Source organism: Antedon mediterranea, chromosome 8 (genome assembly GCF_964355755.1).
Source record: "Antedon mediterranea chromosome 8, ecAntMedi1.1, whole genome shotgun sequence".
Taxonomy (NCBI): Eukaryota; Metazoa; Echinodermata; class Crinoidea; order Comatulida; family Antedonidae; genus Antedon; species Antedon mediterranea.
The window spans coordinates 24,649,605-24,666,720 of NC_092677.1; the positions used below are offsets into that span (position 1 = coordinate 24,649,605).

The window sequence follows — 17,116 nt, forward strand, 5'->3', positions numbered from 1 at the left end:
GAATGACACACCTCCAAAACATGCGAAATTATTACAGTTGGTATCATCTTACAGATAGGTCGTTCTAATACAACATGTCTTTCAATGTCATTTCAATCTATTATCTATATTTGATAAATATTAAAAACTAATACTATTTTACAGAAAACCATAAAAACTTCTATTAGAAACAAATCAGGAAAATCATACCATATAACTTTGTGTGGCACGGTTAAATCACGAAGGAATAAATTGCTCCATGGTTGAACATAGATGGTCATTTATACTGTCATTTGTAAGGTTAACGGGACTAGTCGCAATATGGGTTTCCTAAAGGCCAACTCAGACAGCGTCGTACGACAAGGCCCGACGAGTCGTCTTGTCGGGAAAAAATTTAACATTTAAAAGTTCTCGCGACGACCTAAGAATTACGCCCGACGCTATCGCAAGACAACTCGTATCGTCGGGATTCAACTCAGACGTTTCGTATTTGTTATAATGATCATTGATGAAACGTATTTTCTGTCTAGAGGGCACACTAAATAGAAAATGAAAGTTCTTACAATGTCAACTTGAATGTTTTAAACGAAATATAAAGTTCCTGTATACCACTGTATTGGTCTGCTCGCCTAATTGTAACATTTAAAGTCATATCATAAAAGGGAGGTGCGCGAGTGAGTCACAATCTTGAGAGTGTACCGTACTGAATAAATATGTTTCAGCTGAAAAGGCATCATACATGGCACTCTCAGACATTAAGTATAAAGATAATAAAACGTAACTATGAAGCTAATTACTAACACTTTCTTTTACAGTAACATAATGGAGGATAGATTTACAGACTTTCTTCAAGAATTCAGTGATGCCTATCCCGGGGAAGATGTACAGGAGTTAAGATTACTTCTACATCATCACCTACCGATTGGTATATTGGCACGTGACAACTTAGGAATGAATTTATTTACTGAACTCAAGCATAAAGGTCTTATCGCATACCATGATGTTAACATTATGTCAGAAATGGCAGACGTGACAGAAAACGCTGACGCAAAAGCCAGTGTAATGAGATACAAACAAGAAGTTGATGGTTTCGGTCCGTATCGGGAAAGTTTGAAGGAAAGGCGTAAACAGCTTTATAAAGCTATGTGTAGTATAACAGAAACTGCGAGAGGTGATTTTCAAAAATTGATTGCGTTCTACGACCTAAGTTCATACAGATTTACAAATAAATGGGATTTAGTATTTGATCTGGAGAAAGAACTCAAATTAAATACACTGGATGAGGATAGTTTTACGAAATTTGCCAATCAGTTGAATCCAAGTGCAAAAAGGATATTACTGGGTACGTTTTAAATAATTATCAACATTATTCCCACGGTTAACGTTGCACAAGTCTATTTTCCATTTACAAGTCCCTTTCCAATTATTTTTTAGTGGTCTTTAGTTGCTTTTGTCTCTAATTAGAATCCCTCTAACTAAAAACCGGCACTAGAATTGGTCTCTAAATTACCTATTCGAGGGAAATTAAATGTCAGAATGATTATCTTCGTCCCTGAAGAAGGCTAAAGGTAAATATAATCGAGTTGGTTTGTCTGCCCTTCTGTCCAGTTGTGTGTATTTGTCTATTCAATGGATGATACCCACCCTAAAAATGGATTAAGTTTATTTTTAAAGTAGTCTTTAATATTGGAGCGAACATTTGAAGGAAACTGTTAATTAGTTTAAAACCGTGGTCTTTTGTCTCTAATTAGATAGAGTCTTTAATTGAAGAGAGCAGCTAATGATAAAAATAAGAGATCATCCCATCCAGGCAGTGTTAAAGCTGTCTTTAATTGGAAGAAGTCATGTACTTTTACATGTTTGGTATTCCCCGTCGACATGTTTTTCATATTTTGGATAAATTGATAATAGAAAAACATCGGCGTTCATTTCGCTCTGAGCACATTTTGACAGAAACTATAGGATGTCGGGAGTTCTAAATTTTTACCCCATAACGAGAATACCTGAGAATACTTTTTCTAGGATGGGACTCGAACCCACGACCTTCAGGTCACTAGCCTGGCGTTCATACCGCTCAGACAACCGAGCTTGTGCTGATGCATAGGGTAAGATTCGAGCCCAAGTAAGTAGTGGGTACTAACACCAACAGGGCTATATTAACGAACTGTGGAGTAGCTTTGCGTCAGGGGGAGTTGAGTAATTGGTCAGACATTTTGCCCTACTCTGACGTAATTTAATTTAATACATTTGCGAATTTACATGACGTAGTTTGGTCGTCAGCGGTCGTCGTTAATCGAAAGCTCCCTAATACATTCATTCATTCAGGCTTATCGCCTGACTTTATTTACTTTAGGCCTCTGGCCCCTAGTAATTAACAAAATAATAATTACATTGAAAAATAAAGCAATTTATGGTCACAAGATAAATGAATTAATTAATTTCGTTCTCTAAGCAAAACATATATCTTAACTTATAAGCATGATACTGTATTTGTTTACTTTGCTATAAATACAGGTGGACAAGTTGATATAGATAAAAACGAAAATATTGGATTACCAAGAACAGTAATACAGGTAAGTAACCAGTTTATACAAATTTAAAGGCGGCATGAGGAATGGAGCTCCAGTTTACATATCGAATACTTTTAAAGAATAATACCGGAATATAAAAAGGGCCAAAGTCCATCATTTGACCAAATTGAGTTAAACATAGAAAAAAACTTAGGCATAGGGCTACCTTGTGTATGAATTATGGACCGAAGTCCACTCATTAAGTACTATTAACACGTGGTAGAAAACCGGTATGTATAAAAGAAAGGCCCAGCTCCAGGGACTTGGACCTTTCTTACACACAATATAGATAGCATCCTCTGTTGACGAATATGTATCTATATATAAATTTACGTAAGGGCAAAATTCGGTAAATCGCGCCTTACTTCTAGAATGTTTACTCGATGGTATATAAAGTTAGTTCGTACTTTCGGTACTGATTTTAACCACCTGATGTAACCCTGTTTACTAATTAAATTGAGTTAGACAATCAGTTTTTGACAATTAAAACGAATTTAGGTTTAACGATTTGCCCCAAATAGGGGTGTTTTCCGATCGCGGTATAAACTGTCTAATGGATGTCTATCTTGAAAAATACCGCACACAATAATACGAGGATGCTTCGCATTTTTCTATCTCCTCCTACGATAATTGTTTTTAATAGATGAAAACCGGTTGAACAGCTCGAGTACAGCATCATAATGTTGAAGACAGGCCGATTTTCTTTTAAAAAAATACTACTTTTGATAGATTTAATATACGTTTATACAAATGTATTGATTTCTGATGAATGGAACATTCCAATATAACTATTTGGTTTAAAACAAGTACCAGCTGTAGGTAAATTTATTGGCCCTTGGGGAATTAACCTGGAACCTATTGGACAGTACTGTAAATACGTATTAACCATTTTTGGACACATATTACTGTGAGTGTGAGTAGGCCCTACTGTTAGATATATAAACGCAAAATATACAAATAAACTTTTATTACTGACAGTTGCTTCTCAACGTTTGTATTAATTAATAATTACAAAAAATGTAAACGTCGTAGTAGTGTATCGTTACATGTATTATGCTATTTCAATCGACTAATGACAGTGACAGTTTTAACGAAGTATTAAATCGCCAATGTGTTACTGTTTCAAGTAGTATATTATTTATAGGCCTATAAAACATGAACACAATATTTCGTTACTGAGTAGATAAAGAATATATTTAAAAATTGTTCTTCTTTGTACCCATCCTCTTCTCCATCCCTCAATCCTAATGTTACATACAAAACACAAATTGGATTTGTTTAAATGCAAAAAATTGGACTCATTTTGTGACAAGTTTCTCTTTCGGAAGTAATTCCCATGGTGCTAATTTTAGTTGACTACATAAATCATTGTGTCTATTTATTCGTTTCTGTAAACGACAATAATTATAGTCCTGCGGTACATTTTTGACGCTGAAATCACTGTGTATTCTAAAACCATCTAGTGTTATAAATTATGCTTAATTCTGACTTCGGGACAAATCTCTCCGCCTTGGATACATACATCATCTATCTCAAATGTACCGCGAAACGTAGATTTGATAACATTAGCTCTCACTATTACGATATTGTTATCTTAGGAAGATGTTATAAATGGTTTTAAAACAAAATTTGTGCTTTCATTGGTAGATTTTTTTGGAAGTAATTTCAGGGTTCACGGTGAGTTCACGGGTTCACCTTGCCACTTTCAACTAAGTTGGCCGTTGTTGGTGATAGCCATTTTAGATTTTGTTTATTTTCGGACCGCGCGTGTGAAAGGGTCAGTAGATCAAAATTTTACTGCAACTTAATAAAGATAAAATTAAATATATTCATAAATCATCCAAGTATATTATGGGGAATAGTATATCAAATTACATCGGGAGAACTGATGATAAGAACTTTTGTTTTAAATCGAGTGAAACCCCGATAGCCGAGTTGTTGATGAGTAAGCTCAGGAATAACTTCTGCCCATGTTGCAAAACGTCTAAAACGTCTTCTTTCTTGGGCCGAAACGGCCCACTGTGTCGCGGAAGTTAGTTTCAAAATATGTTTAAACTAAATAATGTATTGATCCAATTAAGATTAAACGCCCAATACCTCCCCAATAAAACATCACTTAGAATAATAAACGTCCATCGACATTTATACACACAATATTGTATTATAATTTATAACACTATTATATTGTAGTAGAATTCATCGAACTGTTATCTACAATTTATCAAGCATTTGTTATTCTTTTTTACCACTTTTCATATCTATTAGAGGATTTTATTTTATTATAAATGTTACCATATTACTAAAATGCCTTTACATTTTGAAATTTTATTAGAGACTAAACAAAACAAAAAAGAAATTACGAACGATTTAAAAAAAATCTGGAAAACACATGAAACATTTCAATGGTCCGAAACAAAGGTGAATAAAGCCAAGGACAAATGGAATGATGAACACATTTTCAAATTTCTTGATGATATTAATGAAAATGTTGAAAAAAGGGATATTGATGAAGCCCTAATTAACTTTATAGAACTTTAAAATATGTTTACATAAATACAAAAAAACTAACACAAGTACACAAAAAATGCACAAAATTGCCCAAGAATACATGGTTTGATCATCAATGCATAAAAAAGAAAATTATTATTCGTAGCATTCTTAATAAATATAGAAAATACAAAACTAACTAACCTATTAAAGGAGTATCTGTTAAAGAAAAGGAGTTATAAAAAATTAATAAAATAAAAAAAAATAAACATAACAATTCATCACAACAAAAATTAATCAGGTTAATAAAGGAACATAACAGTACAAAATTTTGGAAAAACCTTAAAACCAAACGACAACAACACGTGACCAACATTACACTTAAAAAATGACATGATTACTTCAAAACAATGTTCCAAAATCAAACAAATAATATACAAGAAATCAATATAGAAGACGATAACGATAACAATTGCGAACATAACGATTGTTACAATGAAGAAATCAGCCGGAAAGAGGTAATTTATGCAATTAAAGCACAGAAAAGGGGTAAAGCTCCAGGTATTGATGGATTCCCGATTGAATTTTTTACTTGTATGCCAAATGCTGCTATTAGCGCAATTACGAAAATTTTTAATAGTATTTTTACCTCTGGAAATTTTCCCCAACAATGGGCAACAAGCATTATTATTCCTATATTTAAAAAGGGAAAAAGAGATCAACCAGCAAATTATAGAGGCGTATCCTTAATATCCACTTTAGGCAAGGTGTTTTTATACATTATAAGCAATAGATTAAGCAAATGGACAGAAGAAAATGAAACATTACATCAAGAGCAGGGAGGGTTTAGAAAAGATTGTCGTACTATTGATAACATATTTATTTTAGACACAATTGTTAACAAATATCTCTCAAAAAAACGAGGAACTGTGTACATGGCGTTTATAGATTTAAAACGCGCTTTCGATTCTGTTAGACACGATTTCCTTATAATTAAACTAAGAAAATCTGGTATAAAAGGTAAAATAATCAAAGTTATAAAAACAATGTATAGTAAATTAAAAGGGCATGTAAAGGTTGGCAACAAAATTGGAGAATCCTTTAAATGTGAAGTAGGAATACAACAAGGGTCACCTTTATCTTCATTATTATTAAATATTTTTATTAATGATATAACTGAGTTATTACATACTGCTGAAAATCGAAACAAAATAAAATTGATAACATAAATATTAATCACCTACTGTATGCAGATGATCTAGTTTTAATCAGTGATACAGTGTACTCATTACAAGATCTTTAAAATAAATTAGCATATTATTGTAATAGGTGGGGATTGGTAGTTAACATTGACAAAAGTAAAATAATAGGTAGGTGTAGTATTTTAAAAAAATGGAAAACTTAAGAACTACGAAAAGTGGAATTATCTTGGTAAAGAAATTGAAATAGTAAAATCTCTTAAATATCTTGGAGTCACTTTCGATGGTTCAGGAAATTGTGAAAAGGCCAGAGAACAAAATAATACACAGGCTAATAAAGCACTTTTCTCACTCAAAAATATAGTATATCAGAAATATGGACATCTACCAGTGAATATTTGGAACTACTTATTTAATGTTAAAATAAACCAATTATACTGTATGGTAGTGAAATATGGGGAAAACTAAACAACAACAAAATTGATGATATTCAAAATAATTTCTGTAGATATGTTTTAGGGGTCGGGAAATCAGCCACAAATGTTTCAATTAGAGGAGAATGTGGACGATTCTCTTTATCAATCGAAAGTGTACTCAATGTTATCCGTTATTGGGTAAGACTAGTAAATATGAACGAGGACAAATATGCGAAGAAATGTTATAAATCTCAACTTCATAAAGCGCAAAATAATAGTAATTGTTGGGTAAGCGATATAAAACATATGTTATGCTCTATTGGTCATGGAAACATATGGTTTTCACAAAATAATGTCCTTGATAAATTTTATATAATTAATAAAACAAAAGAAAGGCTAACCGATATGGAACGCCAATCCTTTCTTGAAAGCATAAATATTTCTTCAAAATTAAGATATTATAAAATGTTCAAAAACAATTTCGGAGTAGATGGATACTTACTACAGACCCTTGATACTAGATATAAGCGAGCTTTAAGTCAACTAAGACTGGGCACACTTCAACTAGAGGTAGAAAAGGGAAGATGGAAAAGAATAGAGCGCAGCAATAGGTTATGTAAAATATGTAATATAAATGAAGTTTTGTTACAGTTTGCCCTCGTTACAAGGAAATTTATATCTTCTTTATTTTTTGAAAATCCAAATACTTTTAAATTCTGCCGATTAATGTCATCACATGATCCAATAATTATTGATAATATATCTAAATATATGTATCATGCTTATAAGTTAAGATATATGTTTTGCTTAGAGAACGAAATTAATTAATTCATTTATCTTGTGACCATAAATTGCTTTATTTTTCAATGTAATTATTATTTTGTTAATTACTATGGGCCAGAGGCCTAAAGTAAATAAAGTCAGGCGATAAGCCTGAATGAATGAATCAATGAAAACTAAAAATAGCAGACAACCGTGACAATGTTAGACTTAATATTAATGTCAAATTATGTAAATTCAGCTTTCTGATAATTGTCTGTATTTGGTTATAGAAATTTGTTGCTGCAACTGTCATCGCTGTCATCGCTCTAATCGTAGCTTGGTTTGTCTTGGGTAAGTTAGGTGTATTTATCTTTTGTATGGTTAGTTTGAGGGTTGGTTGGTCGATGATACTAGTAAAACACATGTGATGCGATGCTATATATTCCGCAATATTTGTATGACACTCTGGAGAAATCTAGATACAGTCCCAAGAATCAGGTGCAAAATCCCTGTTTCATGTTTAGGTTAGTCATATGGCACATGATACAGACATCGCATGTGATACATATGTGACATTAAAGTACTGAAATTTGGTTGGGAGAAAAGTATAGGGGAAACGGTGAAACAAAACCTCCAGCAAAGCTACTGTCTGGAAGTAAATGGGTTTTTGATTAAATTTGATTGATTTATTTTTTTATAAGAAGCATCGTTTTTTTTGGCGTATTATACAGTATAAGTATTTATTTATTTAGTATTTTATTTATCATTTTAAACATATTGTCTGGAAGTCAACAGGTTTTTGGTTAAATTTAACTGTTTACTTTGTCTTTTTTATAAGCAAAATAATTAATTTGTATTATTAATTATTTCTGTTTTGCTTATATAATTATCAATATAAGTATTTTATTTATGTTATTAATATTTTGAATGTTAATTGAATTATAGCTCGACCAAATGCGCCTACAGTCACACTGTTGGAACAAAACCTCACTTCCATCACACTACGAATAGAAGACCCTGAATACACCGGTGGTCTTGATCTAATTGCCTACAAAATCAGCTTTAGATATAAAAATGATGGTCAGTATGTTGGTGAATCTGAAACGTTTGATTACAGTAAGTCTACATAAAAGTAAAATAAATAAAAAACTAATTCATTGACATTGATACAGAACATGTGCTTTATTTATCTTTTTTATATTATTCCACCAGAGGATAGAAATGAAAAAGATTTTCAAATTTACACAATCAAAGAACTGTCACCAGCGAAACTATACAAAATCAGAGTGGCTGGCAAGAATAAATATATGTTAGGAGACCAAAGCGAAGAATTAGACGCTAGAACACTAACAGAAGGTAAGTATCGTTATTTGATGAAACATACATAACTTAAGATTTCAGTACAACAATCCATTAGACTTAAGTACCATCAAAATGTCAACATACTGTGTTGCAAAAGTTAAACAACCTGGGATGGTAATGTGAAAAAGGAAAAAGACTTTTTGAATACCAAAACGTTATCTGTTAATTGTGAATATTACATAGTTTTAAATAAATGTGTATTGCCACCTGGCTGAAATGTGACGGAGTCTGTACTCTTTAAAAAAAACACACCTATTTTTAATCAATTATAGCTTCTCTGGATGGCTGGTTACCCCAAGTTTTTAAAATGTATTATGGAAGCTGATGAGTTGTAGATATCAATTCATGTAAAATGTGTACCTACCGGATGGTCTGATGTCACCATATGGCCACTTGAATTTAAAAAATAACTTCTTTTTTCGCTTTAGTACTAGTTAATCCCATTTAATAGAGCGCATTGCACTTATAATGCTTATCCGATTGTTCTTTCTCAATCAATTCTCTTTCACATTCGTTGTGAAAAAAAAAAATTGAATTTGTATTACGTCATCATATTAAAAAATTAGAATAACGTGACTTACTTAATTTCGTCTATACAGTATATTATAAGGCAAGTGCTGCCTGGGTGGACAGGAATAAAAGTATGTAAATGGTGACGATACCTGACACGTTTCTCGGACAGGCGACGTAATTTGGTAAAGTTATCCAAAGTACCCTCCATAATTACAGCAAAATCAGATCAAAACAGTCCCTAAAGGAAGATGTTCCAACAATTTCACATATCTTTTTGTTGGAATATACAAGCCTGTAGATATCCTCATCTAGTTGGTCAGCCTCATTCTTTGCCCTGTCAAATCCTCTCTTGACCATTTGTCTCAATATTTTATGGCAACACGATTCCATCTTCTTTATTTCATTCTCATTTGGAAACCATGATTGTGTACCATAATAAGAGCCTGGATCTTACGCAGGCCTCTAAAACTTTCTTTCTTGTCTTCATATAGACATCATGATCTTTTAAAACTTCTTTTAATTCATGGAACTTTCCTACAGCACTTGATGTTCTATGGTCAGTGAAGCAGCCATCCTCTCTATTTGTGATTGTATGCCCTAAATAAACAAAGTCTCTTACATTTTCAATATCCACTCCATTTATGTTTACTAAGGAACTTTTCTCTGCTAGATGTTGTTCACCAAACACCTGAGTCTTCGTTTTCTTCAGGGAAACATTCAACCCGTATCTTCTGCAAGTATCACAAATAATGGTCAAGATTTGCTGTGATTCTTTAACATTTTTTTAGAATAAAACAAGATCATCTGCATATAAGATCCACTTGATTATTTCCACTCCATTCTGCTTAGCTTCTTTTCTCTGTTTTTACATTAATTTGGAATATTATAACGAAATCCAATACCCCATCCATCAGGAAATTCCTTATCGATTTCGAATGCAGAAATTTTGAGGACAAAATCAAAATACAAATTAAAAAGGCAAGGGGATTCCTGACCACCTTGTCTGCATCTGACTCTCACTTCAAAGAAAGATTTCATCCCGTTGATGCATGCGGTTGTTCCATCATACATAGCTTTTAGAAGTGAAACAATATGTGTAGCTTTTGTCCTGAGAAGTAGAGCTTTAAAGAGTAGGTGTCTTGGTATGTGATCATATGCAGCAGTGAGATCAATATAGGTAGCAATAATTGTACCTTGATGTTTCTCGATAACAGCTCTGGTTATAAAAATAGCATCAGCAGTTGATCTATTACTGCGGAATCCAAACTGACTCTCACTTAAATGACTTTCATACGCCCCTTTCAATCTCCATGTGATAATCTTGGATAGAATTCTTCTGAGATTTGATCCTATCGATATCCCTCAATAATTCTTGGCTTCACTGACATTCCCCTTCTTAAAAATACGTGATCTTGCTCATCAGCCAAGAGTTAGTGACCTTCCGTGTTGTCCAGATTACAATTATAAGCATATGAAGGAATGCAAACAGGCGTTAACTTATATTGTACTTCAGTACTTCGGACTTGATGTTATCTGTTCCTCCACTTTTTTCAATTTTGAATGACTTTATAACCTCTTCTAGTTCTTTGCTAGTTAGTGGATCCTCATTAACTATACAGTCTTCATCATTGAACAACTGTGGGAAACTTCCTGGGTCTTCTAGCTCACTAGGGACACTGAAGGATTCAGGTGGGCCTGCAAAGTGTGACTCAAAATGTACTTTCAGCTTTTCCTTCTGAATTCTACTATCACTGGATTTCTTGAAGACTTTGTAATAATGTTAATGTAATATAATATTTTTAGATTCAATAACTGTCTATATTAATACCTATGTGACGTTTTTAATAAATGATAAATCTTAAAGAATCTTAAAAAATTATTTTTAAACATATAACTTGTATAATAAATACAAATGTGAATATTTTGTAGCATCTGGGATATAATTTTCATAGATATATTAAAAAGTATTGAACCCAGGATGGACTCCTGTCAACATTGTTATTTTTATTGACCAAAGAACATGCCTATTGAACATTTATTAAACATATATACAATAAAAAACAATACGTATAGTACGGTATGTGACAAAACAATCAATTGAAAAAATTTGTTTAATTTACTAATATTTTTTACGTATTTTCGTATTTTTCAATGTGTTGTTTTATAATAATACAAAAATCTTCACCAACCATATATTAATTACGAAATCATATTTATACGATTGTAACATCATAATTAGTGGTTTACATAGTAATATATTGCGATTGCAGCCTTTGGATAAATCAAAGAAATTTCAGATTGTATTTATTTATATGCAATAAGCATTTTTATAATAATATGTTGATATATAGCAAGGTTGTAGTTACAGTTATGTCAACTGCAACATGATAGTATGCCTAATAATAATGTGAAGAAATTATTGGATTACAATCATTTTTCTTTTCAGATGAACTTATCCGAAACTTTCTAATAGCAGAACAGAAAAAGAAATTTCAAGATCCAAACATAAAACCGCCGACATGGAACGCTCAATATAGCAATAAATACAATATTGCACTGATGTTTACTGATCTAATATTGAAACCAAAAATATTGAAGAAGTATAAATACCCGGATCTAGAAATCGAAAGTCCTACATCATTAAAAGAACTATTAGACATTATCAAGTCGGCGGAGTCATGTAAAGTATGCATGACAGGAGAAGGAGGAGTTGGTAAGACGACTTTACTTCAGTATATATCTTACAACTGGGCAACTGGTTCTGATTCTACATTTGACGGTAAAATATTATTTCTTATAAATGTAAGAGATATCAAGGCAGGTAAAACAATTAGAGATATGATTGTAGGGCAAGTTAATCTGGTAATTTTTAGTAAATATCTTCGTCTTCAGAAAGATAAAACAATTATAGAAACGTTTATAGATACACATGAAAAAGAATTAGTTGTGCTGTTGGATGGATTGGACGAGTTAGAATATGGTGTTGGAGGACCAAATATAATATTAAAGGGTGACGAACTGAGGGAAAGCACAGTAATTATGACATCACGACCGGGTTTTCCTAGAGACTTAGGCCTATTTAATCATTGTGATTTAGAAGTAATAGTAGAAGGGTTTTTAGAAAATAACATTATGAAATATATTGACAAATATTTTAGACTTGTTAAAAAACCTGCGCTTGGTGATTCATTGATTGAAGAATTCAAATCTTATTCGCAATATACAATTGGTCGGGGTGGTGATCACAAAGAGATATTTGAACTCGTTCAATCACCTTTTTTATTACTTAAAATGTGTACCATATGGGAATATGAAAAAAAAGTACCCAACAATTTTCAACACTTTTTAAAAGAAATTTTCCGTTCAGTTTTAAATCAGTACATTAACAGAAGTGGAAACTATACTGTGAAACCGATACAAACACTAGATCACATTCCATCTGACTATAAAAATTCCATTTTATTATTAGGAAATATCAGTTATATAAGTCTACAGAAAAACTTTCTTCATTTTACTAAATTGGAATTAGGAGAGCTAGTAAAAAATGATACTTTAGTTGACTTATCACTCAGATTAGGTTTTGTTTACAAAGATAATCCTGCTTTCCCGGATAGCTTTTATGAAACTTACCGATATTCACATAAGTTACTGGCAGAGGCACTAGCGGGGTTTTACTTGTCTCACAAAATTCACTTTGAGACTTTAGATTTCAAAGAAAGTGAAATCATAAGAACTAACATTTATTTACATAAGACTATAGAATGTACAATTAGTTTTCTAGGTTCTAATGCAGACAAACTCATGAAACACTGGCTGGTGATCAATGTTTCTAATCTTTATTTATTTTCACAATATTTTAAATTTGAAAAACAGGAAGACGAAGAAAAAGTATTGGGATCCCTAGATGAATACCTCAGCAAATCCGAATTAAAACATATAAAAATACAAATTGATAGTTTAAAACGTTCCTTCAAAACGTTTTATAATAGCAGTTCACACTTCATAAAACTTTTGAGAAAGTTGTATGAAGAACTTGAAGAATCTCCATTTAAAGTAATAGACAAAGTCAATATGTTCATAATTAATTCAACTGAAAAGTCACCTAAAGCTGTTTGCAGACGTGTAGCGCACGTCTCACTAATAATACAACTATACAAAAATAGAAATTTTTATCGGTGGCTGTCAGTGGGAGAATTTGGCGATTATCATTTACTGGAACTAGTTCATTTATGGGATAACGAAGCTATTGAGGTTCTCTCAAATGTATGGAACATGTTTAATTTAAGTGCACAGATACGCGCGCTTGATTTCAATCCCACTAGTTTGTCAAACGGCTTGCTTTTTAGAACAAGAGGTTCTACTCCTGAACAATTAACAAATAAAAGCTTGTGCAATTTTTTTCAAATATTTCCCAATCTTCAAAGACTAATGATAAGTTCCATTGTTATTAATGATATGATTAACGAATGCAAAAGCAGTAAAATATTTGTTTATTTCGAGAAATGTAATTTTTTTAGAAAAGTTGAATATGGAGCAATAATTGACATAATGAAAACTTCTACCCATTTACGAATTATTGATCCTAATAAATGCAAATACATATATTATAACATGGATCGCAGGGTGATGTATTTTTCACATCCTATATTTGAAAATTTGAAAGATTATGTAACTATACACAACGAAACATGGTATGCCGATATAGAAATAGCCGAGTACATCGATGCTGGAATCATCTGATACGCTGATGGCATATTGAACCTGAACGTGTATGTATGTATGTCTACAATGTAACCATAGAGTGTAAATGAAACGGAGACACATCGCAAATCATATACAGCAATAGTTTTCTGAAGGCGTGTGAAATCATCAATTACCATTTTATTCCTTTTTGTATTTTCACTCCCTTTATCGTATTATGTATATTGTTGTCTTTATATTGCTGTACTGTGTTTTGGCGTTTTTATGCATGTTTTTAACCTTTTAATTTCTAAAACATCACCATATTTAAAACAGGTTCTACATCTATATAGATATATGTTTTAATTAAAAAATAAATAAATTCCTTTAAGTAATATAAATCCTTACGGGAGCAGTAAAACCTTTGAAGCAAGTGTATATGATAGCAACATGCGACTGGCTTGGATAACTGTGCTTCAGACACTCTCGAGAACAAGAACATTACACATAACTTTACTGCTATTTGTACAGTATGGCTATATAAAAAAAAGTACAATAAACAGGTAATCTTAAAAAAAAAAAAAAAATCATATCACATCATTGGAGAATAATTTTAATCATACCGTACTGAATAGCAAAACATCTATGGATGTTGGTTGGTTGGTTGGTTGGTTGGTTGGTTGGTTGGTTGGTTGGTCAGGTGGCAGGTGATGTATACCTATCGACCCCATGTTCTTCTTTTGAACACTTTGTTTCTTTCATTCGCTGACATAGCAAAAGTGATTATAGTTTATTTTAACCAGCCTGTTAGTGGCGATGATTCGCTGTTGTTCTGGAATGAAATAAAAGATAAATAGTAAATAAGCATGTACATGCCAAGGAATCATTAATTATCTATTATTATGAACTAACTAAACATGCTTATTTACAAGGAGGCCTAGCAGATAATCTACTGGTTGTTGGCTATTATAATATAACAGATATCGCCTTTTATATCGGTTAAATAAAAGATTTGACATATCCTCGGGAATGATATTTTGCTCTTGTAAATATATATTATATACATTCCCTCGAGCAAATTATCATTCCCTCGAGAATGTCAAATCTTTATATTTCACCTCTCTCTAAGCAGGCAATATCTGTATAATAAGATAATATATAATAATTATATATAAGATATATGTCCACGGGATAGAAAAATCCACATAAAATAACGGTGATGATGCACAATTTAGAGGGATACATTCACTCTTGTGGAGGACATTTTGGTGTGAACCTAAGTGACATAAGCTTTGGTGTTTGACATGCTTGCTTATTGTCATTGGTTCCAGATCCTGCATATTACCAGCATTGATTACAGTGCCATGATTTAGAGATTTATTTTAAACAATTGTATTAATGTGCATTTTAAGTTACCATTGCCGCCAATTAAATCTTACGTTTTAGTATCATTTATTGTTTTTTTTAATTATTTTATTAACAATAGAGTATTAATAATTGATTTTGATTTTTATAGTTATCAAAATTACTGTATTATAAGTTTTAATGTTGTTGAATGATAGATACCTAAGTAAGCAGATACTCCATATACTGTATGTACCTATATTATGTTTTTATCCTGTATAATTAATAGTGGGGCTCCTTAGCTACAAAAAAAGGGCCGATACTTCAAATTTGGGTAGAAGCATGAAATTTGGTATGGCAACTCGTATCGAAAATTTTCAACTTTTAAGATTTGAGGCCACTTCAAATTTGACCTTTGACCTCAGATTGATTGATTGATTGATTTTTTTTTTTTTCACACAACATTCATAAAAATATATCAAATAAAGAAACTAAAGTACAATAACGTATGAAAAACAGGATAACCACAAGCAAGCAAAGCTTTTTATCTGTGGCACCCTAACTTAAAATATAAATTCACAAATATATTACAAAAATGTTTTCAATAAGTAAATAAATTATTAAGGAAAATACAACGTACTATAATATATATATATATATACATCACAGTCACAGAATATATACGCAAATGTAATTAATTAATTTGAAACGATAAAGATACAAGATGATGAATATGTTATATATGTCTAAGTTAGACATATTTTACAAATGTTGTTATCACAAGGATACATTGTTTCTTTATAACTATTAATGCATTTATTTAGTAATAGTTTTTTAAATATTGATATATTTTTACTCTCTCTTATATTTCTTATGAGTTGATTCCATAGCTTAGGTCCTCTAGTTGATTTTAATTTTGTACAATAATTGTCTTTATTTCGAGTGCTATATGTATGATAATTATCAAATAAACTAAATAAAGAATTGAAACATTTTGGAAGTTGTCCTTTTTGGTATTTAAACATAAAATTTAAAACACTGTTTTTATACAAATCAAGTACATTAAATGTGCCCATTTTCACAAAGAGCTGAGAAGAGGGATGATGATAGTCTACCTTACAAATGATCCTAAGAGCTTTTTTCTGAAGCAAAAGAAGGCGGTCCATATTTTCTTTGTTTCCCGCACCCCATACAATAATACCATATGTCAACACTGGTAATATAAGTGTCGTGTATATGGTAAGTAACACTTCAGTAGATATTACATTTTTTATTTGACACATGGCACCAATTATTGAGGATGCTTTAAAAGAAACTGCATTTGTATGGTGTCTAAAGTTCAGTTTTTCATCAATGATGACACCGAGAAATTTAGTATATGGTACTCTATCTATTGAAACTCTATTTATTGAAAGTACAAATTGGGATGTGTCAATGTTGGTATTCTTTCCACTAAATAACATATACGTAGTCTTGGTTGTATTAATAGTTAATCTATTAGTTTTACACCATTTCTCAATTTTATTTAGTTCATTTGTCATTATTGTAAAGGCAGTGACGATATCATTGTGTTGTAAAAACATATTCGTATCATCTGCAAACATTATTAAATCAACGACATTACTTACAAAAAATATGTCATTTATGAAAATCAAAAACAGCAGGGGTTCAAGGATTGACCATTGTGGAACGCCCTGTTTTACTATTTTGGTTATAGACTGACACTTCCCAATTTGTACGAATTGTTTTCTTTCTCTAAGGTAGCTTCGGTACCAATCAAGAACCACGCCTCTCATTCCATAAT

General features: G+C 31.7%; 1 protein-coding gene across 1 annotated transcript; it reads left to right on the forward strand.

Moving 5' to 3' along the window:
* Positions 1-801: 801 nt before the first annotated feature.
* On the forward strand, positions 802-16,209 carry LOC140057727 (uncharacterized). Its single transcript, XM_072103448.1, has 6 exons — positions 802-1,321; positions 2,494-2,552; positions 7,704-7,764; positions 8,359-8,529; positions 8,626-8,769; positions 11,735-16,209. Exons 1-6 carry the CDS (start codon positions 802-804, stop codon positions 14,026-14,028), a joined length of 3,249 nt encoding a protein of 1,082 aa, XP_071959549.1. The 3' UTR covers positions 14,029-16,209.
* The last annotated feature ends 907 nt before the right edge of the window (positions 16,210-17,116 follow it).

Coding starts and splice junctions, on each gene's coding strand:
- LOC140057727 (XM_072103448.1), top strand. CDS start 802: ATGGAGGATAGATTTACAGACTTTCTTCAAGAATTCAGTGATGCCTAT. Junction 1,322..2,493: donor TGCAAAAAGGATATTACTGG/GTACGTTTTAAA, acceptor CTATAAATACAG/GTGGACAAGTTGATATAGAT. Junction 8,770..11,734: donor CGCTAGAACACTAACAGAAG/GTAAGTATCGTT, acceptor TTTTCTTTTCAG/ATGAACTTATCCGAAACTTT.